At 42.7% G+C, this 20,096-nt stretch overlaps 1 protein-coding gene across 2 annotated transcripts in view; it reads left to right on the forward strand.

Moving 5' to 3' along the window:
* The window catches only part of kcnt2 (potassium channel, subfamily T, member 2), a 689,705-nt gene that overhangs the window by 574,945 nt on the left and 94,664 nt on the right, over positions 1 to 20,096 (forward strand). For both annotated transcript variants that reach the window (XM_043699803.1, XM_043699804.1), the window contains one exon: positions 7,650 to 7,956. In XM_043699803.1, the coding sequence (XP_043555738.1) occupies positions 7,650 to 7,956 (307 nt within the window). The remainder of the gene's footprint in view (positions 1 to 7,649; positions 7,957 to 20,096) is intronic.

A 20,096-nucleotide genomic window follows, 5' to 3' on the forward strand; every position in this document is an offset into this window, starting at 1 on the left:
TACAATGGGGGATGAGCTAATGATTTAGATGATAAATGCTTTAAGTGGCATAAACTAGCCATATAAAACACGGATTCAAACTTTCTGTACTGAACTGGTCTCAAATAGATCAAAAGTAGGGAATAATAATCAGCTTCCATTCTATTCTATCTGCCATGCTTGAGGGAAGGAGAAAATGTACATTGGTGAGTTTCTGCTCCTTTTCACTATTCAGTAACATACATAGCAACTATAATGGAAACAATATCGGGCACAGTTTGATGTCTCAAACAAGATCACTTTTTTGATACTTGGGAAAGGAGAGAAGTCACTTTCACAAGTTACCAAAGGGTTGGCAGTTTTACCGGAACATGAATAAAATTCAGAAACTGCAAAAAAATGGAATTAACATAAAGAAGAAAGGAAGAACCCGTGCATTTGCATAGCACTTCTCATGACTTCAGGATGTTCTGTTGCATTTCCTAGTCTATGAATTACTTCAGAAGTGTAGTCACTGCTGAAAAGAATCGTTACAGATGTGAGATCTCAGTGCTCACTTAGACAATTGCATTTGCCATGAGCAACAGAACAAAGGCTTTTCTCCTTTATAAAAGTCACTGTTCACTTGCTAACAAGAATAAGATGTTTAATTTCTAATTTTTGATGTGCTAGAGATGTTTTATTCACAACGACCAGTGCTGTTTGATGATCCTAGTATTTCTACCCTCTAAGGCAGAGGTATAGCTGTAGAAATTGTACTTTGCTGTGGATACTTGAAGTGGATTGTTGAAATATCACAGCCAGACCATTTTTATTCGGTCTTATTACAATCGTTTTTAATTGAAAATGGTACATTTCATATCACATTCTCTTGTTTCTGATTTGACTTTAATGAGAAAATTTCAGGTTGAAGTCCTGTAAAGTACATTGATGATATCATCCTTGTATAACAAAGAGCATTCTATGGAGGTAAAATTGACTGGCGATGATAAAGAATGAAAAGGATAAGTGTTCTGTGAACTTTTGCATGGTGTTTTAATTTTGCAAATATTTCTTGTATATCAAATGTGGCACGCAATAAAGTGATAGTTTGACATATGGATCATACAACACACAAACTGTTGAATAAACAATTATTTTATTGCCAACAAATACAATTGAGATGTTCAGTTTATTTTAGGCCATAGCTAAATTGAGATTGAATGCCTTTCATTGGCAAATCACATGAGAAAAATAGTGATTGTGCTTTGACTTTAACAAACAATATCCATGAATGCTTCCATTACATTAAGCATGAGTGATTGTATTTTCAACTAGTTCAGCACGAATTCACGCAACTGCTGTTATCAATCTGCTCTATCAATCAGCCAAACTACTGTAAAAATAATTCGGGTTGTGTGGTGCAGAAGATGGAAAGACATCACTTTGAAGTTCCAGTGTAATTGTTTCCCTGATAAATCTGGTATAGATTGTGCGAGGCACAAATAACATTTCATTCTCAAGTTATTAATGTTTTCCTGCATCCAATCGTGAGGATATATGTTGAAGGAGGAGCCTATCTTCCTTCTTGAATAAGAAAGTCAGCAAACTGTGGTTGTGATGACTATAAATCAATCTGAAAAAAAGATTCACCAGTTTGAGCGTTTTTAAAAGTCATAGTTGGGGTGGATATGTTTATGTGTGCAATGTGTAAAACATGGAGTAGTGAGTTAGCAATCCATTATTTATCTTTCCCAACTGACTTTCATGGAAATCAGACTCATGAGAGATGGATCGCTCAATATCACCCAATTTACTCAAAGTCAGCATTTAACCCCATTATTGAAAGATCCACATGTATATTTCTTCTAATTGTCATGTATTCTAAATGCTTCTTTATATGTATATAACAATATAAAAACTTAAGAAGTAATCATCTCAGTTGACCATTCAGCCCAGGCACCCTACCAGCCATTCAACAAGATCATGACCTCAACTCCTCTTTCCTGCCAGCTCACCACAGCCATCAACTCATTGACATTTTTTTAAAAATGTCAACCTACCTCCTGTTCAAACACTTTCAGTGATTTTGCCTCCACGACTCTCTGGTTTAGAGAATTCCAGATATTCACTGGTCTCCAGCAGAAGAAATTCCTTCATGTTTCAGGTTTAAATGAATGCCCCCTTATTTTGTAACTACGTCTTCTAGTTCAAGATTAGTGGAAGCATACCTCAAAATCTACTCTGTGAATCCCTCTTTATTAGACTTGTTGTCATCTGCTGCTGGTTCTGAAACCAGAGAATAATGATTCACTGGCCGACCATTTGTTTTCAACACTTTGTATGTCTTAGTTTTTTTTAGCCACCTTCACCACCTTTGTTAATCATGGGTGTTTCATCCTTTTCATCACATCCTTTTTTTGACTGGAATGAATTTTTGCTAAGCCTTTGTAAAATATCTACTTAAATGTCTGCTACTGCTTGTCTCATAACCATCCTTTTAGTCTATTTACCCAGCCTTCTTTAGATAAATTTAAATTGACCTAGTTTAATTTGAGTGCATTAGTTTGAGACCCAAGTTTCTCTATTTCAATCTGAATTTGAAATTCAGCCATGCTATGATCTCTACCCCCAGAGGATCTTCAATAATGGGATCTCTTATTAATCCTATCTCATTACACATTACTCTGTCTACAATAGCTTGTACCTGTATATATTCTGCTCTAAGAAATGATCTCTGATGCATTCAACAGATTCGTCTTTCAGGCTATCTGATTTGTCCAGATAATATGCAGATTAAAATCACCCATGATAGTCGTACTGCCCTTGTTACACATCTCCATTGTTTCCCGATTATACTTTGTCCTACACTGAAGGGTCTCTTTGGGGGTCTAGTGACAATGCACACTCTTGATGTCTTTCCCTTGCTCATCCAAACTGATTCCACATTATGATCCACTGTACCTACATGAACACTCACCACTGCAATGATAGCTTTTGTTATGAACAGAGCTACCTGATCATTTGGTTTATCTTCTGATGCATCAATAACCTTGAATATTGTGTTCTCAGTCTTGGTCACTTTGCAACTATGTCTCCATAATAGCCATCAAGCCATTTCTATCTTGTGCCATCAACCCATCTATCTCATTGTAATCAGATAAAGAGACTTGACCATTGCCATTTTACCATTATTACTAACTCTGGTTCTAATTTCTGTTGCTCTCTTCGATATATATTTTCTATCCCTTCCTGTCACATTTTGCTTATCACGTGTCACTTCACTAACCTGCATCCGTGCTCTCATGATTCTTTTTGAGTTCATAAACTGCCCTTTAATTGAATCATTCTCTCAACAATTAGTTTAAAGCCCTATATACAACCCTCACTATATGATTCACCAAGAAAACTGTCCCAGCATGTTTCAAATTAAGCTCTTTCCAGAATTGTTGTCACTTTCCCCAGTCCTGGTTCCAATGTCCGATGAATTGGGCATTCAAAAGCAAACTTGTATATCCAGTGCTGAATTCACACTTGAAAATGTGGTTGGATAAAAGAATTCCTACCCTTACATGCCTCATCCCCTTTGGTACTGTATTTCCAGCTAAAGAACAAAAGAGATGAGGACCCTGGAGGCAAAGATTAGCATTGAAAGAGAGAGAGGACGACCTTGTGCTTCTGAAAGAGCAGGAAGCACTCAGTGGGGAAAGAGCTTCATAATGAGAAGGGTGGAGTTGAGTGAGAAGGGAAGCAATGTCAGGAAAGAAAAACTGGCAACAGAGTGCTTGGAAGGAGGTGTTTGGTATGCCTTCCTTTATTGGTCAGAGTATTGAGTACAGGAGTTGGGAGGTCATGTTGTGGCTGTACAGGACATTGGTTAGTCCACTGTTGGAATATTGTGTGCAATTCTGGTCTCCTTCCTTTCGGAAGATGTTGTGAAACGTGAAATGGTTCAGAAAAGATTTACAAGGATGTGCGAGGGTTGGAGGACTTGAGCTATAGAGAGAGGTTGACTAGGCTAGGGCTGTTTTCCCTGGAGTGTCGGAGGCTGAGGGGTGGCTTTATCGAGATTTATAAAATCATGAGGGGCATGGATAGGATAAATAGACAAAGTTTTTTCCCTGGGGTTGGAGGAATCCAGAACTAGAGGGCTTAGGTTTAGGGTGAGAGGGGAAAGATATAAAAGAGACATAACGGGCAACTTCTTCACACAGAGGGTGGTACGTTTTTGGAATGAACTGCCAGAGGAAGTGGTGGAGGCTGGTACAATTGTAATATTTAAAAGGCATCTGGATGGGTATATGAATAGGAAGGTTTTGGAGGGATATGGGCCGGGTGCTGGAAGGTGAGAGTTGATTGGGTTGGGATATCTGGTCAGCATGGATAAGTTGGATTGAAGGGTCTGTTTCCGTGCTGTACATCTCTATGATTTGATGACACTGGAAGCCTTCAAAGTGATATCGATTGGTTAAATGAATGTGGAAAATAGTGAAATTTTACCTGAAATCGTAAAAAGAGAAGCATATTGCAGAGCTCTGCCAGTCAGCACGAACTGGGTGTCCAAGTGCATGAATCACAGAAGGTTAGTATGCAGGTAAGCAAGTAATCAGGAAAACGAATCAAATGTTCTCGTTCATTGTGAGGGGATTTAAACACAAGAGTAGGGAGGTAATGCTTCAGTTTTACAAGGTATTGGTGGGACCACAACAGGAGTACTCTGTATTCTACTGTACTCACAGAAAGATGCTAATGCATTAAAAACAGTTCAGAGAAGGTTTACTAGGCTAATATCTGGAATTAGCAGATCACTTATGCGGAAAGCCTGGATAGAGGCCTGTATCCTTTGGAATTTAGAAGAATTATAGAATCATACAGCATGGAAACAGACCTCTCGGTCCAACCTGTCTATGCCGACCAAAATCCAAAACCAAACTCGTCCCATCTTTCTGCACCTGGCCCATATCCCTCCAAACATTTCCTATTCATGCGCTTTCCCAAATGCCTTTTAAATGTTGTAACTATACACACATCCATCACTTCCTCCAGAAGTTCATTCCACACATGAACCAGTCTCTGAGTAAAAAAGTTGCACCTATGTCTTTTTTAAATCTTTATCCTTTCACCTTAAAGATATGCCCCTACTCTTGAAATCCCCCCACCTGAGGGAAAAGCACCTGCTGTTCACCTTAGCTATACCCCTCTATCAGGTCACCTCTCAAACTTTTCTGCTCCAATCAAATGTGCCTTAATTGAAACATGTGAGATCCTGAGGGGACTTGTCTGGGTAGATATTGAAAGGATGTTACCTCTTGTGCGAGAATCTAGAACGAGGGGTCAGAGTTTTAAAAATAAGACATCATCCATTTAAAACAGATGTGGAAGCAGTTTTTCTTCCAGAGGGTAGAGAGTCTTTGGAATTCCCTCCCTCAAAATGCAGAATCTAAATATTTTTAAGACAGAGGTAGGTGGACTTTTGATGACTGAGAAAGTGAAAGATTATCAAGGATATGCAGGAACGTGGAGTTGATATGATTAGTTCAGCCATGTTCGTATTGAATGGTGGAGCAGGTTTCAAAAGACTCAGCAGCATATTCTTCTTTGTTATTCTTTACGTTCATCTTTCTTGACAACTAATGTTTGCCTGTTACAGATTTTGGGGGCAATACTTTTGGCTGTTTTGGCTGTTGACCAGGGTTTGAGCAGCTGAAATGTTGACCTTTGGCTACAGTTGCACTGTTTGTCTTAACTGGCTGCAAGTGTACTGAAAAAGAATCAGTATGTTGCTAGGATTATATTGAGGCTATCAGTGTGGCAACAACAGGAATAGTAACATGACAATGAAGACATGATCAGGGTCAAAGATGACAACAAGCAAGAAGCCAGTGTTGTTGTCCAGGTCAGGATGTCACACCCTAAAATACTACAGGAGCGGCTGTACTATAGCAATGTCTGGTATAGCAGTAGGAGAAATAGGGACCAACACTCTGGCTCAAGTAATAGCGGCTCTTAATTTCTCTATAACCAGCTACTTCAAGCTGCAACCAGTGACGTCCACAAGGTTAGTAAGATTACAATTCTGACAGACACAAACATATATTCCTTGTTTTCAAGATGCTAGTAATGCATCACTTTCCTTTGGAGGCTGCTGAGGAGCCAAAACATCTCAGATTTAGATTAATTTTTTTTTAATACAGATTAGATTTCTTACAGTGTGGAAACAGGCCCTTCGGCCCAACATGTTCACACCGACCCTCCGAAGAGCAACCCACCCAGACCCATTTCCCTCTGGCTATTGCAGCTAACACTATGGGGCAATTTAGCATGGCCAATTCACCTAACCTGCACATCTTTGGACTGTAGGAGGAAACCGGAGCACCCGAAGGAAACCCACGCAGACACGGGGAGAATGTGCAAACTCCATACAGGCAGTCGCCCGAGGCTGGAATTGAACCTGGAACCATGAGGCAGCAGTGCTAACCACTGAGCGACCGTGCCGCCCTAGATTTCTCTGGATGCAAAACGTCCTTCACATTTGGCCTGCTCTTCCCTTGTCATGAACCAGCTATGGTTTATAGGGGGAAACTGTTCCAGTGCTCCAATGTTCATTTAGAGTAGGCACTAGGCCTGTGCCTGGTCTCTGTGGCAATAACCACCATGTCTCTACATTGCTCCAAACCCCTGTCCCTTCATGTCTGTGACCCACAGCAATATGTCTGGCTCTGCAAAAACAGAAGAGTTCTCCAGAGCTCTTATGGGGCAAACTATAATCGCCTGAGGGCACGGACTAGTCTGGTGCAGCTGTGCAGCACAGCAGACTTTGTGTTTCCAATGTTTGTAACTCGCTGCAATGTTTAAGTGAGAAGAGCTTTTGAAATAGATGATCTCCTCACCTCCTCTCCTTTGACACCAGGACTGTGAGAATGGTTCACTGGTGAGATGATGTTCAAGGCTATCCCACATCAATATCTACTTGTAGTATTGAAGAGTGAAGTGTAACCAAGGTGTGAGGAGCCTATGGTGGTACTGTTGAGGATAGTAGCTGTTGTAAACTGTGGCATTAAGAGCAAAAGGATCTAGAGTGAGTGTGGGATGCTGCTGGTTGCCACAGCAGAGGTTGAGGTGATGACAACCAGAATTGGAGTTAGAAATCACCGGGTATAACCCTGACCATGTCATTGCACCTATTCCTACAGAACCAAATCTGTCAGGCAATGGGGTGACGTCCACCTCCTGGGCCTCTAAAGCCAAGCAAAAAGTGTGTCATTCCCAAAGTGCTCCACTGGAATCCCCAACGTGGTGTTCCAAAAGTGAAGGGCCCCTTTCAATATTAGTATGTGTTATCATCTACAAAGCTGTCTTCAGATTGCCTGAATCCAAAGTGCACCTCCTCCTTTAAGAAGTGTGAGCTGGCTTTAAAGTGTATTCGGAAAACCAACATTTAAACTGAATAGGCAGCTACTATTCAGTATTTGTTAAGCCTGATAACCTATCTGTTGAAATATAATGAGCATCCTTGACAAATGATCAAGGCTTGTCCCATGCAGCCACATAATTCAGTGCCCACTGCCAGGACTTAGATGCATTTCTGCTCTGTGTGCGCACTTAACATAGTTAAGTGTAGGAACTATCAAGATGTACCTTTTATGTCATACAGTTTAAAGCTTGTTATTAAAATATTGATTCTCTTTCAGTCTCAAGTATCCATTAGTGTCGAGGACTGGGAAGATACAAAAGATACCAAAGAGCACATGAGTTATTGCACCAATCACTACCACCGGAACTCGACGTCCAGTGACCAATCAGATCATCCTTTACTGAGGCGTAAAAGCATGCAGTGGGCAAGGCGCCTTAGCCGAAAAGCACCAAAACACTCTAATAAAGTAACAGAGCGGATTAATCGTCAGCGCATGACGTTATGCAAAAGGTCGGAGAGACAAGAACTGGCTGAACTAGTAAAAACCCGAATGAAGCACCTCGGCCTTTCAACGACAGGATATGGTAAGGTCAACCGGCTATAAAATTTGCTTTTACTTAAAATTTATAGCACAGAAACAGGCCCCAACTCAACTGGTCTATGCTAGTCTTTATGCTTTATACAGACAGACTTCCTTCCCACCCTACTTCATCTCACCTTTTCTGTATATCCTTAATTCCTTTCTTCCTTGTGTACTTAACAGAATTCCCTTAAATTTATCTATGGTTTTTCCTTTAGCTACATCATGTAGTGCAGATTCCATGTATTAGTCATTTGTCTGAATAAAGCAGTTTTTCCTGATTTTTCATTGGATTCATTAGTGACTATCACAATAATGGTCTAACTTTGGACTCTGCTTTCAAGTGTAAACTGCTTCTCTATGGCTATTTTCTAAATTTAAAGATCTCTAATAAACCATCCCCCAATCTTTTCTTTTCTGGATATCCTGCCTCTTTCTCAGGATATGATAGAACCTCTCATTTCTGGCATCATCTTTTTAAAATATTTTTTGAACTTTCTAGTCCTTCCAGAACTTAGACAAACCACTCTGTGTGATCTAGACGAACTTATGTTCAATTTGTATATAAGTTCTGATTTGCTATTCATTTTTCACAAAACTGAACTCGAGTGGTAGTTTGCACATATCATGCCCTTGTTAAGATATTGTTAATGATCTGTATATGTGTGCCCCTAAGTTGTGTTGCTCTTCTGTCACATTTTGATATTATTATGATTATTATGCACATAATAACCTGTTAACATGCTGAAGAATGAAAATATGCTTACGTCCTTTGCTGGTCAGATGATGATGTAATGCTGTATGTTCACACATCACAAAGGGTTACAATAACATTTTATTAATAGCATTCAGCAGAGTATGTACATCCAGGAACAAAGAAGTCACAGGTAAGAATGGTAAATTAATCTACCTTTGAAAGCTTTGAGCAAAAAGATTTAGTCTATATTGCAGCAATTAATTTAGCCTCAGGACCAAATAAAATGTGTAGCACAGTGGTAAAATGAAGATTTGACTTTCACACTCTGAATTGCCAGCTTGTTGTAAAAGGTTATATTCTTCAAAATAAACTTTTTGCTGTGACATCAGACACAAACCTGTGTTCCTACTTCCCTTTGATACCCTCTTCCTGTGTTGACGGTATAGCCACATGAGTGAGAAAAGCCCATTGGTACCCTGACCTTTTGACTTTTTTAAGTTTACGTGGCTTAATTGTGGAAATTATCCCAGGCATTCTCGATCCTCTTCTTCGAGATATCCAGACACACGCTCCCAAAGGTGATCACTAGAATGCCAATCAAGACTGGCATGCCTTCTTATCGTCGTTTCCTTGTAATCTGAAAATTCGGAATGAAGTGGTACCATTGCTTTGATTGAAATTTGATAGTTTAATACAAATAAAAACATCTGGTTTAATGTTCTGAAAAAGTTGTTATATTGTTATTCTAATTATATTCACTTTGAGTTATATCACCTGCTGAAAATAATTATCACAGCTAAGTCAGAAGGAGTGAACCAATTGCAGTCCTTGTCCCTCTCCTCCACTGGTCACAATAAAGTCTGAATTTAAAATGGGAGTTATTATTGTTAATTATATATATGTGTCAAGCTGCAAATAGCTCAGTTAACTAGTCAGCCAATCTCCTTAAGTAAAAAGTAAATAACTAGTCTATTGCTACTAAAACATCAAGGATGCAAAGGTTATTAACAGACTGTTTAAACTGAGCAGTTACAGTCAGTTCTGCTTAACACACGTTTCTTCAACACACATTGGCCATAACACAATTGAAAAATTTGACCATTATTTGTAGAACGCAAACTTGCCTTACCGGTATTGACTATAATGTGATTCTGGTCCAATTGGCTTAAATGTGCTGCTTCCGCGTGCTTTTCTGAAAATGCAGGATTGCACGGGAACAGAGCTATTGCATTGTATCAGAACAGATTGTGCACACAACTAGTATCCTTCTTGAAAATAACACAACAAATTAAAATAAGCTCAAATTCTGAGGGAAAAATATACTCTACGGTGTGTTATATTGAAGTGATTTATCTGAGTATCAGGTAAATTCAAGCAATAAAAGATTACAGATTGTGCAAGTGTTTCTCTAGACCTGATACTTTGCACACAAGCTGGATCAGGTATGGCTGGCTGACTTTGGTTTTCTGGATACAGAGGTGGTGTAGATTTCAATTTTGTCTTTAGGAACACTCCACTTGCTGTGATGAGGTTTTCCAGTGGGTTTTCAACTCGCACAGTTTGCTGAGAAGGGTTTCAGGTAAAGAAAAGAGGGGAAAGGCTGTTGCTCCAAGTTATCTGTCAGACTTGCTTGTGCTCAAATCCAATTATACCCACAAAACAGGTCATGTGACCTATCTCAGCAAGTATTTCAGACTCAATAACTCCAGCCAAGCAGCTTGTGATCTTTGCAAATGCAACATATTGCAGCAGCCTCTCATTTTTTGCAAAATATTCTTTTCACACTCTCCAGGATATAAATATATCTTAAATTAATCATTTGGATAGCACGTCATTGTAACATAATCAATGAACTATTCTCACTGTATGTGCTGTGCAATTGTTCAATCGAAAAACTCGTTTTGTGAACTTAAACAACCTAATAGAAATTTATATTCCTAAAAGAAGTAAGTTTGGTTGAGTTGTATTTCGAGTGACCAGTCTAAATTCAAATCTGCTCTCATAACTTTGCAGAATAGCAGGATTGGGGAATGGGGTACAGTAGGATTGAGAAGTTTGTTTTGCGCAGAGTGAGGATGTTTTAATGACCATTCATGCTTGTTCAGGTTATGATAATTTTGATTTATTTGAGGTCACCATGCAGTAGTTGCCATAGTGATACTCAGCCTCTTGGAACCGGAATAAATAAATTGATGAGAAAACACCATGTTCAGGGTCAGTCACCTCCAGTAAAGCCTTGGAGATTGCTTTTCTTGATTTGAGCTGGGGATTAAGATGTAACCACCACATCAGGCAATGGTATCACTGGACTGCTAATCCACAGGCCCAGGTAATGTCGTGGGGACCCCAGTTCAACTCTTGCCACAGCAATTTAAATTTAATGTAAAAATCTGGAATTACACATCGACAGGTGACTATGGTTCCACTGTTGATTCTCGGGGAAATTCCCATCTGGTTCATTAATGCCTTTTAGGGAAGGGAACTGCCATTCTTACCTGGTCTGACCTACATGTGACTCCAGAGCCACAGCAATGTGGTTGACTCTTAACTGCCCTCTGGGCAATAAAAGATGGGCATTGAAAGCTGGCCAAACCAGCGTCACCCTCATCCTATGAATGAATAAAAAAAAACTGTTTTCCGAGCCAGACACTAGCTCCATTGGAATACAACAAGAATCTCATTTTCAATCCACAATGTATCCTTTATTAGCAGAGCACTTTGTCTCTGTGGAAACCGCATTCAAGATAATGTGCCATTTTGGAAGGCCCTCACTTAAGTCAGAAGTATCGGTTTAGGAATGACATTTTCTTTCAAAGATCCCATTGATACGACAGATTCAACAAACTTTCACCTAAAACCTTCATTAATCACATTTTGGCTGCCTTGCAAGAAATCAAATTGTCATCTATTAGGAATAAAGACAGAGAGTGCTGGAGAGAGCCAGTAGGTCTGGCAGCATCTGTGGTCAGAGACACATAGTCAATGTTTCAAGTCTAAAAACTGTTCTTAGTAACTTGAGAAAAATAGTATCTGGTGGCTCCAACTCACCATGTGCTCCTATAGTTTCCACCTCCCCCTGTTAGGTAAAGGGGAAGTACAATGAAATGTTCCTGTACATCAGTCAATGAAAGCGAGCATGCAGATACAGCAGGCAGTGAAGAAAGCCAATGGCATGCTAGCCTTCATAACAAGAGGAATTGAGTATAGGAACAAAGAGGTCCTTCTGCAGCTGTACAGGGCCCTGGTGAGACCGTACCTGGAGTGTTGTGTGCAGTTTTGGTCTCCAAATTTGAGGAAGGACATTCTGGCTATTGATGGAGTGCAGCGTAGGTTCACGAGGTCAATTCCTGGAATGGCGGGACTATCATATGTTGAAAGATTGGAGCAACTGGGCTTGTATACACTTGAGTTTCGAAGGATGAGAGGGGATCTGGAGGCAGGAAACATGTTTCCACTGATGGGTGAGTCCAGATCCAGAGGACACCATTTAAAAATAAGGGGTAGGCCATTTAGAACAGAGTTGAGGAGAAAATTCTTCACCCAGAGAGTGATGGATATGTGGAATGCTCTGCTCCAGAAGGCAGTGGAGGCCAAGTCTCTGGAAACTTCAAGAAAGAGACAGATAGAGCTTTCTTAAGGATGGTGGAATCAAGGGTTATGGGGATAAGGCAGGAACAGGATACTGATTGTGGATGATCAGCCATGATCATAATGAATGGTGGTGCTGGCTCAAAGGGCCGAATGGCCTACTCCTGCACCTATTGTCTATTGTCAATATTTCCAGATACTCTCCCATTGAAAGCGATTGCCTGTGTATCCATTTACGAATGTTGGCAATGGACAACTATTAGAGAGTGGAGAAACTTTGGTCAAAACCACAAAGGCCATCAAGATTGAAACCCTTGCTGATTTTTCTTTTCTTCTAACCTGGAAATTCTGGTGGGTAAAATGACACCCGCATCAGTAATGCTCCAGCTTTGCCACAAATAATGGTGTCGGATTGCCATCTATAGATGCACAAAGCATGTTGGTGGATTGATATAATGGAGGTCTTTAGGGTTATTAGGTACAGTTAAAGTAGATATGTTTCCATTTGTGTGCAGTTAAGTCCAAACATAAATATAAAGTACCCTTAGTTAAATTGAATAGAGAATTCAAGAGAAGCTTATTTGCTCGGAATGCAAAATTACAACTCAAAATAGTGGTTGAGACAAATAGTACCAATAGGTTTAAGGCACAGCTAGATGAACAAAAAGAAATAAGTTAAAAAGATTGTGCTGATGGATGTGGGTGTGGGAGGAGTGATGAGGTGCTGAATTGAATTAGAAATGGTGTCATTTAAAAGCAGTGCTTCCCAGAGGGAAAATGGTAGTGTAGCAGTTATGGCACTGGACTTGCAATCCACTGACCCAGATGACTTCCATGGGAACATGGTTCAAATCTCACTATGCAGTGGGTGGAATTGAAATTAAATCAATAAATTTGGATTATCAAACTGCTCTTAATGATGGTAACAATCTCTGCTATCATCTGATTCTTCACTTGGTCTGGCTCCATTACCACAGCAATGTGGTTACTTCTGATGTGGCCCAATTTAACAAATTCAACAAGGATGGGGAACTAATTCTCACCTTCCAAGTGACCAGCGCACTCCCTGAAGTAATACAGAAAGAATAGTGAAATTTTGTTCTTTCTGAAAGCTCCATCAGTTTAAGTTTTCTATTGAGACAAGTATGTTATTGTTGCATGATGGTATAAAGAGGTATGGTCAAAGGTGTATTAGTGAAACTGAGACAAAGATCTAATGAAATGGTAGGATATTTTTGAATGTGCCAAATGGTCAAATCCTGTTCACAGTTGCATATTTTAATAAGATCTATAAATTATCAGTATATTTTCAAACGGTTTTGATTTCTGATGTTTATTTGAAACCAATGTTAGTTGTTGCTGTGATATTTTTGCAGGACAGAAAAAAGACAATGTGCCAAATGGAAAGTCAGCACCTAGTAACTTGGGCTGTTGTGGTGCAGTGGTAGTGTCCCTGCCTCTGAGCCAGGAGGCCTGACTTCAAGCCTCACCTACTCCAGGGCGTGTAATAAAATCTCTGAACAGGTTGATTAGAAAAAAAATCAACACTCAACAATTTGGTTTAATCCAAAATCGATTGCACATAAGATTAGATACACAAATGGCAACCAGAGAGTATTATTATGCTTTTAAGTTTATCATGTTTAGTACAAGGGATTTTCCCAGGTCCTTTGAGACAGCTTTAGAGCCAAGGCAAGGTGGAAAACAGTGGGACAATTGTATGATCAGTTCCTGACGCCTTCTGCCTTTGTCAGAGGTGGCTATTGTAGAATATCAGCATCCAGTGCAGCAGTGATAGGCAACGCATTGGATTTAAGAGTGTGGTACTGGAAAAGCACAGGCAGCATCCAAGGAGCAGGAAAAGCCTTTCATCAGGAATGAGGCTGGGAACCTCGGGCGTGGAGAGATAAATGGGAGGGGGCTGGGTGGAAGGTAGCTGAGAGTGCAATAGGTGGATGGAGGTGAGGGTAAAAGTGATAGGTCAGAGGGGAGGGTGGAGCGGCGAGGTGGGAAGGAAGATGGTTAGATGGGACAGGTCATGAGGACGGTGCTGAGCTGGAAGGTTGAAACTGGGGTAAGGTGGGGGGAGGGGAATTTAGGTAACTGGTGAAATCCACATTGATGCCATGGGGTTGGAGGGTCCCGAGGCAGAATATAGGGCATTCTTCCTCCAGGCGTCGGGTGGTAAGGAAGTGGCAATGGAGGAGGCCGAGGACCTTCCTGTCCTCGGCAGAGTGGGAGGGGGAGTTCAAGCTCACCATGGAGTTCACCATGGGTGGCACAGTGGTTAGCACTGCTGCCTCACAGCGCCAGAGACCTGGGTTCAATTCCCGCCTCAGGCGACTGACTGTGCGGAGTTTGCACATTCTCCCTGTGTCTGCGTGGGTTTCCTCCGGGTACTCCGGTTTCCTCCCACAGTCCAAAAAATGTGCAGTTCAGGTGAATTGGCCATGCTAAATTGCCCGTAGTGTTAGGTCAAGGAATGGGTCTGGGTGGGTTGCGCTTCGGCGGATTGGTGTGGACTAGTTGGGCCGAAGGGCCTGTTTCCACACTGTAAGTAATCTAATCTAATCTAATCTAATCCAAAAAAAAAGTGTTCGGCCATGGGGCGGTAGGGTTGATTGGTGCGGGTGTCCCGGAGATGTTCTCTGAAGCGCTCTGCGAGTGGGTGCCCTGTCTCCCCAATGTAGAGGAGACCTATGCAATGGATACAGTAAATGAAACGTGTGCAAGTGCAGGTGAAACTTTGGATGTGGAAGGCTCATTTGGGGCCTTGGACGGAGGTGAGGAAGGAGGTATGGGCGAAGGTTTTGCAATTCCTGCAGTGGCAGGGGAAGGTGCCGAGAGGGGAGGGTGGATTGATAGGGGGCATGGGCCTGACAAGGTAGTCGCAGACGGAACAGTCTTTACGGAAAGTGGATAGGGGTGGGGAGGGAAATATATCTCTGGTGGTGAAGTCCATTTGTAGTTGGCGGAAATGGCGGAGGATGATGTGTTGTATACGGAGGTTGGTGGGGTAGAAGGTGAGGACTGGAGTTTGTTCTGTCCTTGTTGCAGTTGGAGTGATGGAGTTTGAGGGCGGATTTGCGGGAAGTGGATGAGACATGCTGGAGGGCATTATCAACCATGTGGGAGGGAAATTGTGATGTTTAAAGAAGGAGGCCATCTGGTGTGTTCTGTGGTGGAACTCATCCTCCTGGGAGCAGATATGGTGGAGACGGAGTAATTCGTAATAAGGGATAACATTTATACAGGAGACAGGGTGGGAGGGGGTGTAATTCTGGTAGCTGTGGGAGTTGGTGGGTTTGTAGAAAATATCAGAGTTGATTCAGTCACTGCTAAGGGAGATGGAGAGGTCCAGGAAGGGGAGAGAGGTGTCAGAGATGGTCCAGGTGAATTTAAGGTCACGGTGGAATGTCTTGGTGAAGTTGATGAAGTGTTCAACCTTCTCATGGGAGCACGAGATGGTGCTGATGCAGTCATCTATGTAGCCTCCGCCTCCGAGCTTACTTTTTCAATCAAGACTTCAGCCCACCTTCCAGGACCCCTTTACCTGTATCCAACATGCCCCATCCACTGGACACTCCATGCCAGTCTGCCACCTGCCCTCAACCTCGTTATTTCCAATTTCCGCCAAGACATTGACCGCCTCAACCTGTCCACCCACCTCACCCACTCCAAATTTTCACCCTCATAATGTGCAGCCCTCCACTCCCTCAGGTCTAACCCCAACCTCACCATCAAACCAGCTGACAAGGTGGGGGAGGGGGGGATGCAGTGGTGGTTGGGGTGCGCTGACCTCTACAAGGCTGAAGCCAGCCACCAACTTGAAGACACCTCCTCCTACTGCCCCCTCTCATCACCAAACCATCATCTCCCAAACCATACACAACCTCATCACCTCAGGGGATCTTCTATCCACAGCTTCCAACCTCAGTTCGGGAACCCTGCTCCTACCCAAGATCCACAAGCCTATCTCGGCCAACCCATCATCCCGGCCTGCTCCTGCCCCACCAAACCCATCTCCACATACCTTGATGCTGACCTATCCTCCTCCCATCCTGGTCCAGGAACTCCTCACATACATTCGGGACACCACCCACGCCCTCCATCTCCTCCAAGATTTCAGTTTCCCTGGCCCCCAATGCCTCATTTTCACCACAAACATCCGTCCCTCTACACCTCCATCCAGGTGACGAGGGCCTCCAAGCCCTCCATTTCTTCCTCTCCCGACGTCCCCACCAGTACCTTTCCACTGCATTCTCATTCATTTGGCTGAATTTGTCCTCACCCTCAATAATTTCTCCTTTGAATCCTCCCACTTCCTCCAGACAAAATAGGTAGCCATGGGCCCCAGCTAAACCTGTCTCTTTGTCGGCTACGTAGAACAGTCCATCTTCCGGAGTTATGCCGGCACCACTCCCCACCTTTTCCTCTGCTACATTGATGACTGCATCGGTGCCACCTCATATTCCCCCGAGGAGGTTGAACAGGGTTCATCAACTTCACCAACACATTCCACCCCAACCTTCAGTTCACCTGGACCATCTCAGACACCTCCCTCCCCTTTTTGGACCTCTTCATCTCCATCAAAGGGGACCAACTCAACACTGACATCTTCTACAAACCCACTGACTCCCACAGCTACCTGGATTACATTTCCTCCCACCCTGCCTCCTGCAAAAATGCTGTCCCTTATTCTCAATTCCTCTGCCTCCACCACATCTGCTCCCAGAAGGACTAGTTTCACCACAGAACACACCAGATGGCCTCCTCCTTTAAACACTGCAGTTTCCTCTCCCACGTGTTTGATGATGCTCTCCAGCGCATTTCATCCACATCCTGCACCTCAGCCCTCGAACCCCACCACTCCAACCGCAACAAGGACAGAACCCCCGGTGCTCACCTTTCACCCCACCAGCATCCGGATAAATCGCATCATCCTCTGACATTTCCGCCACCTATAAACAGACCCCACCACTAGGGATATATTTCCCTCCCTACCCTTATCCACTTCCTGTAAAGACCATTACCTCTGCGACTACCTAATCAGGTGCCCGCCCCCCAACAACCCACCCTCCCCTCCTCACAGCTTCACCTGCCACCACAGGAATTGCAAAACCTGCGCCCATACCTCCTCCCTCACCTCTGTCCAAGGCCCCAAAGGATTCTTCCACATCCATCAACATTTTATCTGTACTTCCACACATGTCATTTACTACATCCGTTGCTCCAGATGCAGTCTCCTCTACAATGGGGAAATAGGATGCATACTCGCAGAGCGCTTCAGAGAACATCTCCGGGACACCTGCACCAACCATCCACACCACCCCGTGGCCGAACACTTCAACTTCCCCTCCCATTCTCCCGAGGACATGCTGGCCCTGGGTCTCCTCCATTGCCACTCCTTTACCACCCGACACCTGGAGGAAGAATGCCTCATCTTCCATCTCAGGACCCTCCAACCCCTTGGCATCAATGTGAACTTCGCCGGTTTCCTCATTTCCCCTCCCCACACCTTACCTCAGTTCCAACCTTCCAGCTCAGCACCATCCTCATGACCTGTCCCATCTGTCCATTTTCATTCCCACCTATCTGCACCACCATCCCCTCCAACCTATCACCTTTCCCCCCCACCTCCATCCACCTGTTGCACTCTCAGCTATCTTCTCCCCAGCCCCATCCCTCTCCCGTTTATCTCTCCACGCCCGTGCCTCATTCCTGATGAAGTGCTTTTGCCCGAAACTTCAAATTTCCTGCTCCTCGGATACTGACTGACCTGCTACGTTTTTCCAGCATCACACTCTTGGCTTTAATCTCCATCATCTGCAGTCTTCACTTTCGCCTAGCGCAATGGATTTATTAATTAGTTAGTTCCCAGCCATTGTCCCAAGACAGTGGAAGTTAGCCAGTAGGGCAGGGGAGCAAACCAATGTGTGTTAACTTGTGAACTCACAGGAGGCGTGCACATTAGTTAGTGGGAGCAGTATAACCTACAGCTGAATATTCAGTGGGGAAAATGGCAAGCTCGAGGATTTTGCAAACATGACAATGGTAGGTCACTGACACCACTGTCCCCGACTGTGCTAGTTGCTAGTTCCTGCAGTCTCACCTTGCATTGGTGTTGGACCACCCTATTTCATGCCATTCACCCCAGCCATCCTGCCACTGCAGAGACATTAAAGGTTGTTGCCCGTGTGCTGATTTGCCCTCCTGCTTCCTCACCCTGTCTGTTGTCCTTCATTGTATGGCAATCATTGGGGTTCCTCATGAACTGAGAGGTACACAACTCACGGTGTGCATGTTACAGACCAAGAAATAAAGCTGCATCCCATTTTAAAAATAAGGCAACAACATTTAACCCCCAGTGTCACCAATTAGGTAAAGTGATAAAGTGAGCATCTAATTTATATCCTTTAGAAAAAGCATGAATCATGGGTTCACTTGAATAATTCTCCTGATGTTCTGAAACTGCCAAAGATTGATCTTGTAGTTAATGACAATGGATTCAATCAACTGAATTATTGCCTTGTAAGCCACTGTCAACCACTTATTATCCCAGGTTCCCAAACTTATTTCAAGCAAACAGTGATTCCTTTAATTACAAAGGTTGTGAAATCCCCATCATAGTGAGGTGTAATTCCCTGAGATGGGCCCAAAGGGTCTTAATTTTTTAAACATTTACTATTGCAAACTGAGTTATGGAGTCAGAGAGTCATAGAGCTGTACAGATGGAAACAGACCCTTTGGTCCAACTCATGCATGCCGACCAGATTTTTTTAAATTTAAAAAATATACTTCATTCATAGAAAAAAATCTTTGGTACATGTGCAGTTGATGAAGCCGTTGAGATGTATATTGTTTTCCTTTCAGAGAACAAATTGAGTCATTGATGTTCACAATTCTCATCCATGCCGATCAGATATCCTAACCTAATCTACTCCCATTTGCCTACATTTGGCACATATCCCACCAAATCCTTCCTATTCTTATACCCATCCAGATGCCTTTTAAATGTTGTAATTGTACCAGCCTCCACCATTTCCTTTAGCAGCTCATTCCATACACACATCACGTCTGTGGGAAAATGTTGCCCCTTAAGTCCCTTTTAAGTCAGCTGTAACCTATGCCGTCTAGGTTTGGACTCCCCCACCCCAGGGAAAAGATCTTGACCAGTCACCCTATCCATGTCCCTCATGATTTTCTAAACCTCTATAAGGTCACCTTTAAGCCTCCGACGCTCCAGGGAAAATAGACCCAAGAGTGTGGATCTGGAAAAGCACAGCAGGTCAGGCAGCATCCGAGGAGCAGGAAAATCAGCGTTTCGGGCAAAAGTCCTTCTTTAGGATCTTTGCCCAAAACATCGATTTTCCTACTGCTTGGATGCTGCCTGACCTGCTGTGCTTGACCAGCACCACTCTCTTGACTCTAATCTCCAGCATCTGCAGTCCTCACATTCGCCTGAAAAATAGACCCAGCCCATTCAGCCCTTTCCTAGAGCTCAAACTCTCCAATATTCCTGTAAATCTTTTCTGAACCCTTTCAAGTTTCACAACATTGTTCCTATAGCAGGGAGACCAGAATTGAACACAGTATTCCAAAAATGGCCTAACTAATTCCTCTACCACCGCAACATGACCTTCCAACTCCTATACATAATACACTGACTAATAAAGGCAAGTATTTTCTTCCATTTAAGAGCCTTTCTGCATCAAACCAGTGTCTCCCATCCTTAAAAGAGAAAATTCTCTGATCCTAATTCAGTCGGAACCAACAGCTTGGGTTTTCTGTTAGATGCTGTTATTACCAGATTGCAGGTGATGCAGCCTAATTTGTTACAGTGCCAGACAGGATTTCCC

Source organism: Chiloscyllium plagiosum, chromosome 11 (assembly GCF_004010195.1).
Source record: "Chiloscyllium plagiosum isolate BGI_BamShark_2017 chromosome 11, ASM401019v2, whole genome shotgun sequence".
Lineage (NCBI taxonomy): Eukaryota > Metazoa > Chordata > Chondrichthyes > Orectolobiformes > Hemiscylliidae > Chiloscyllium > Chiloscyllium plagiosum.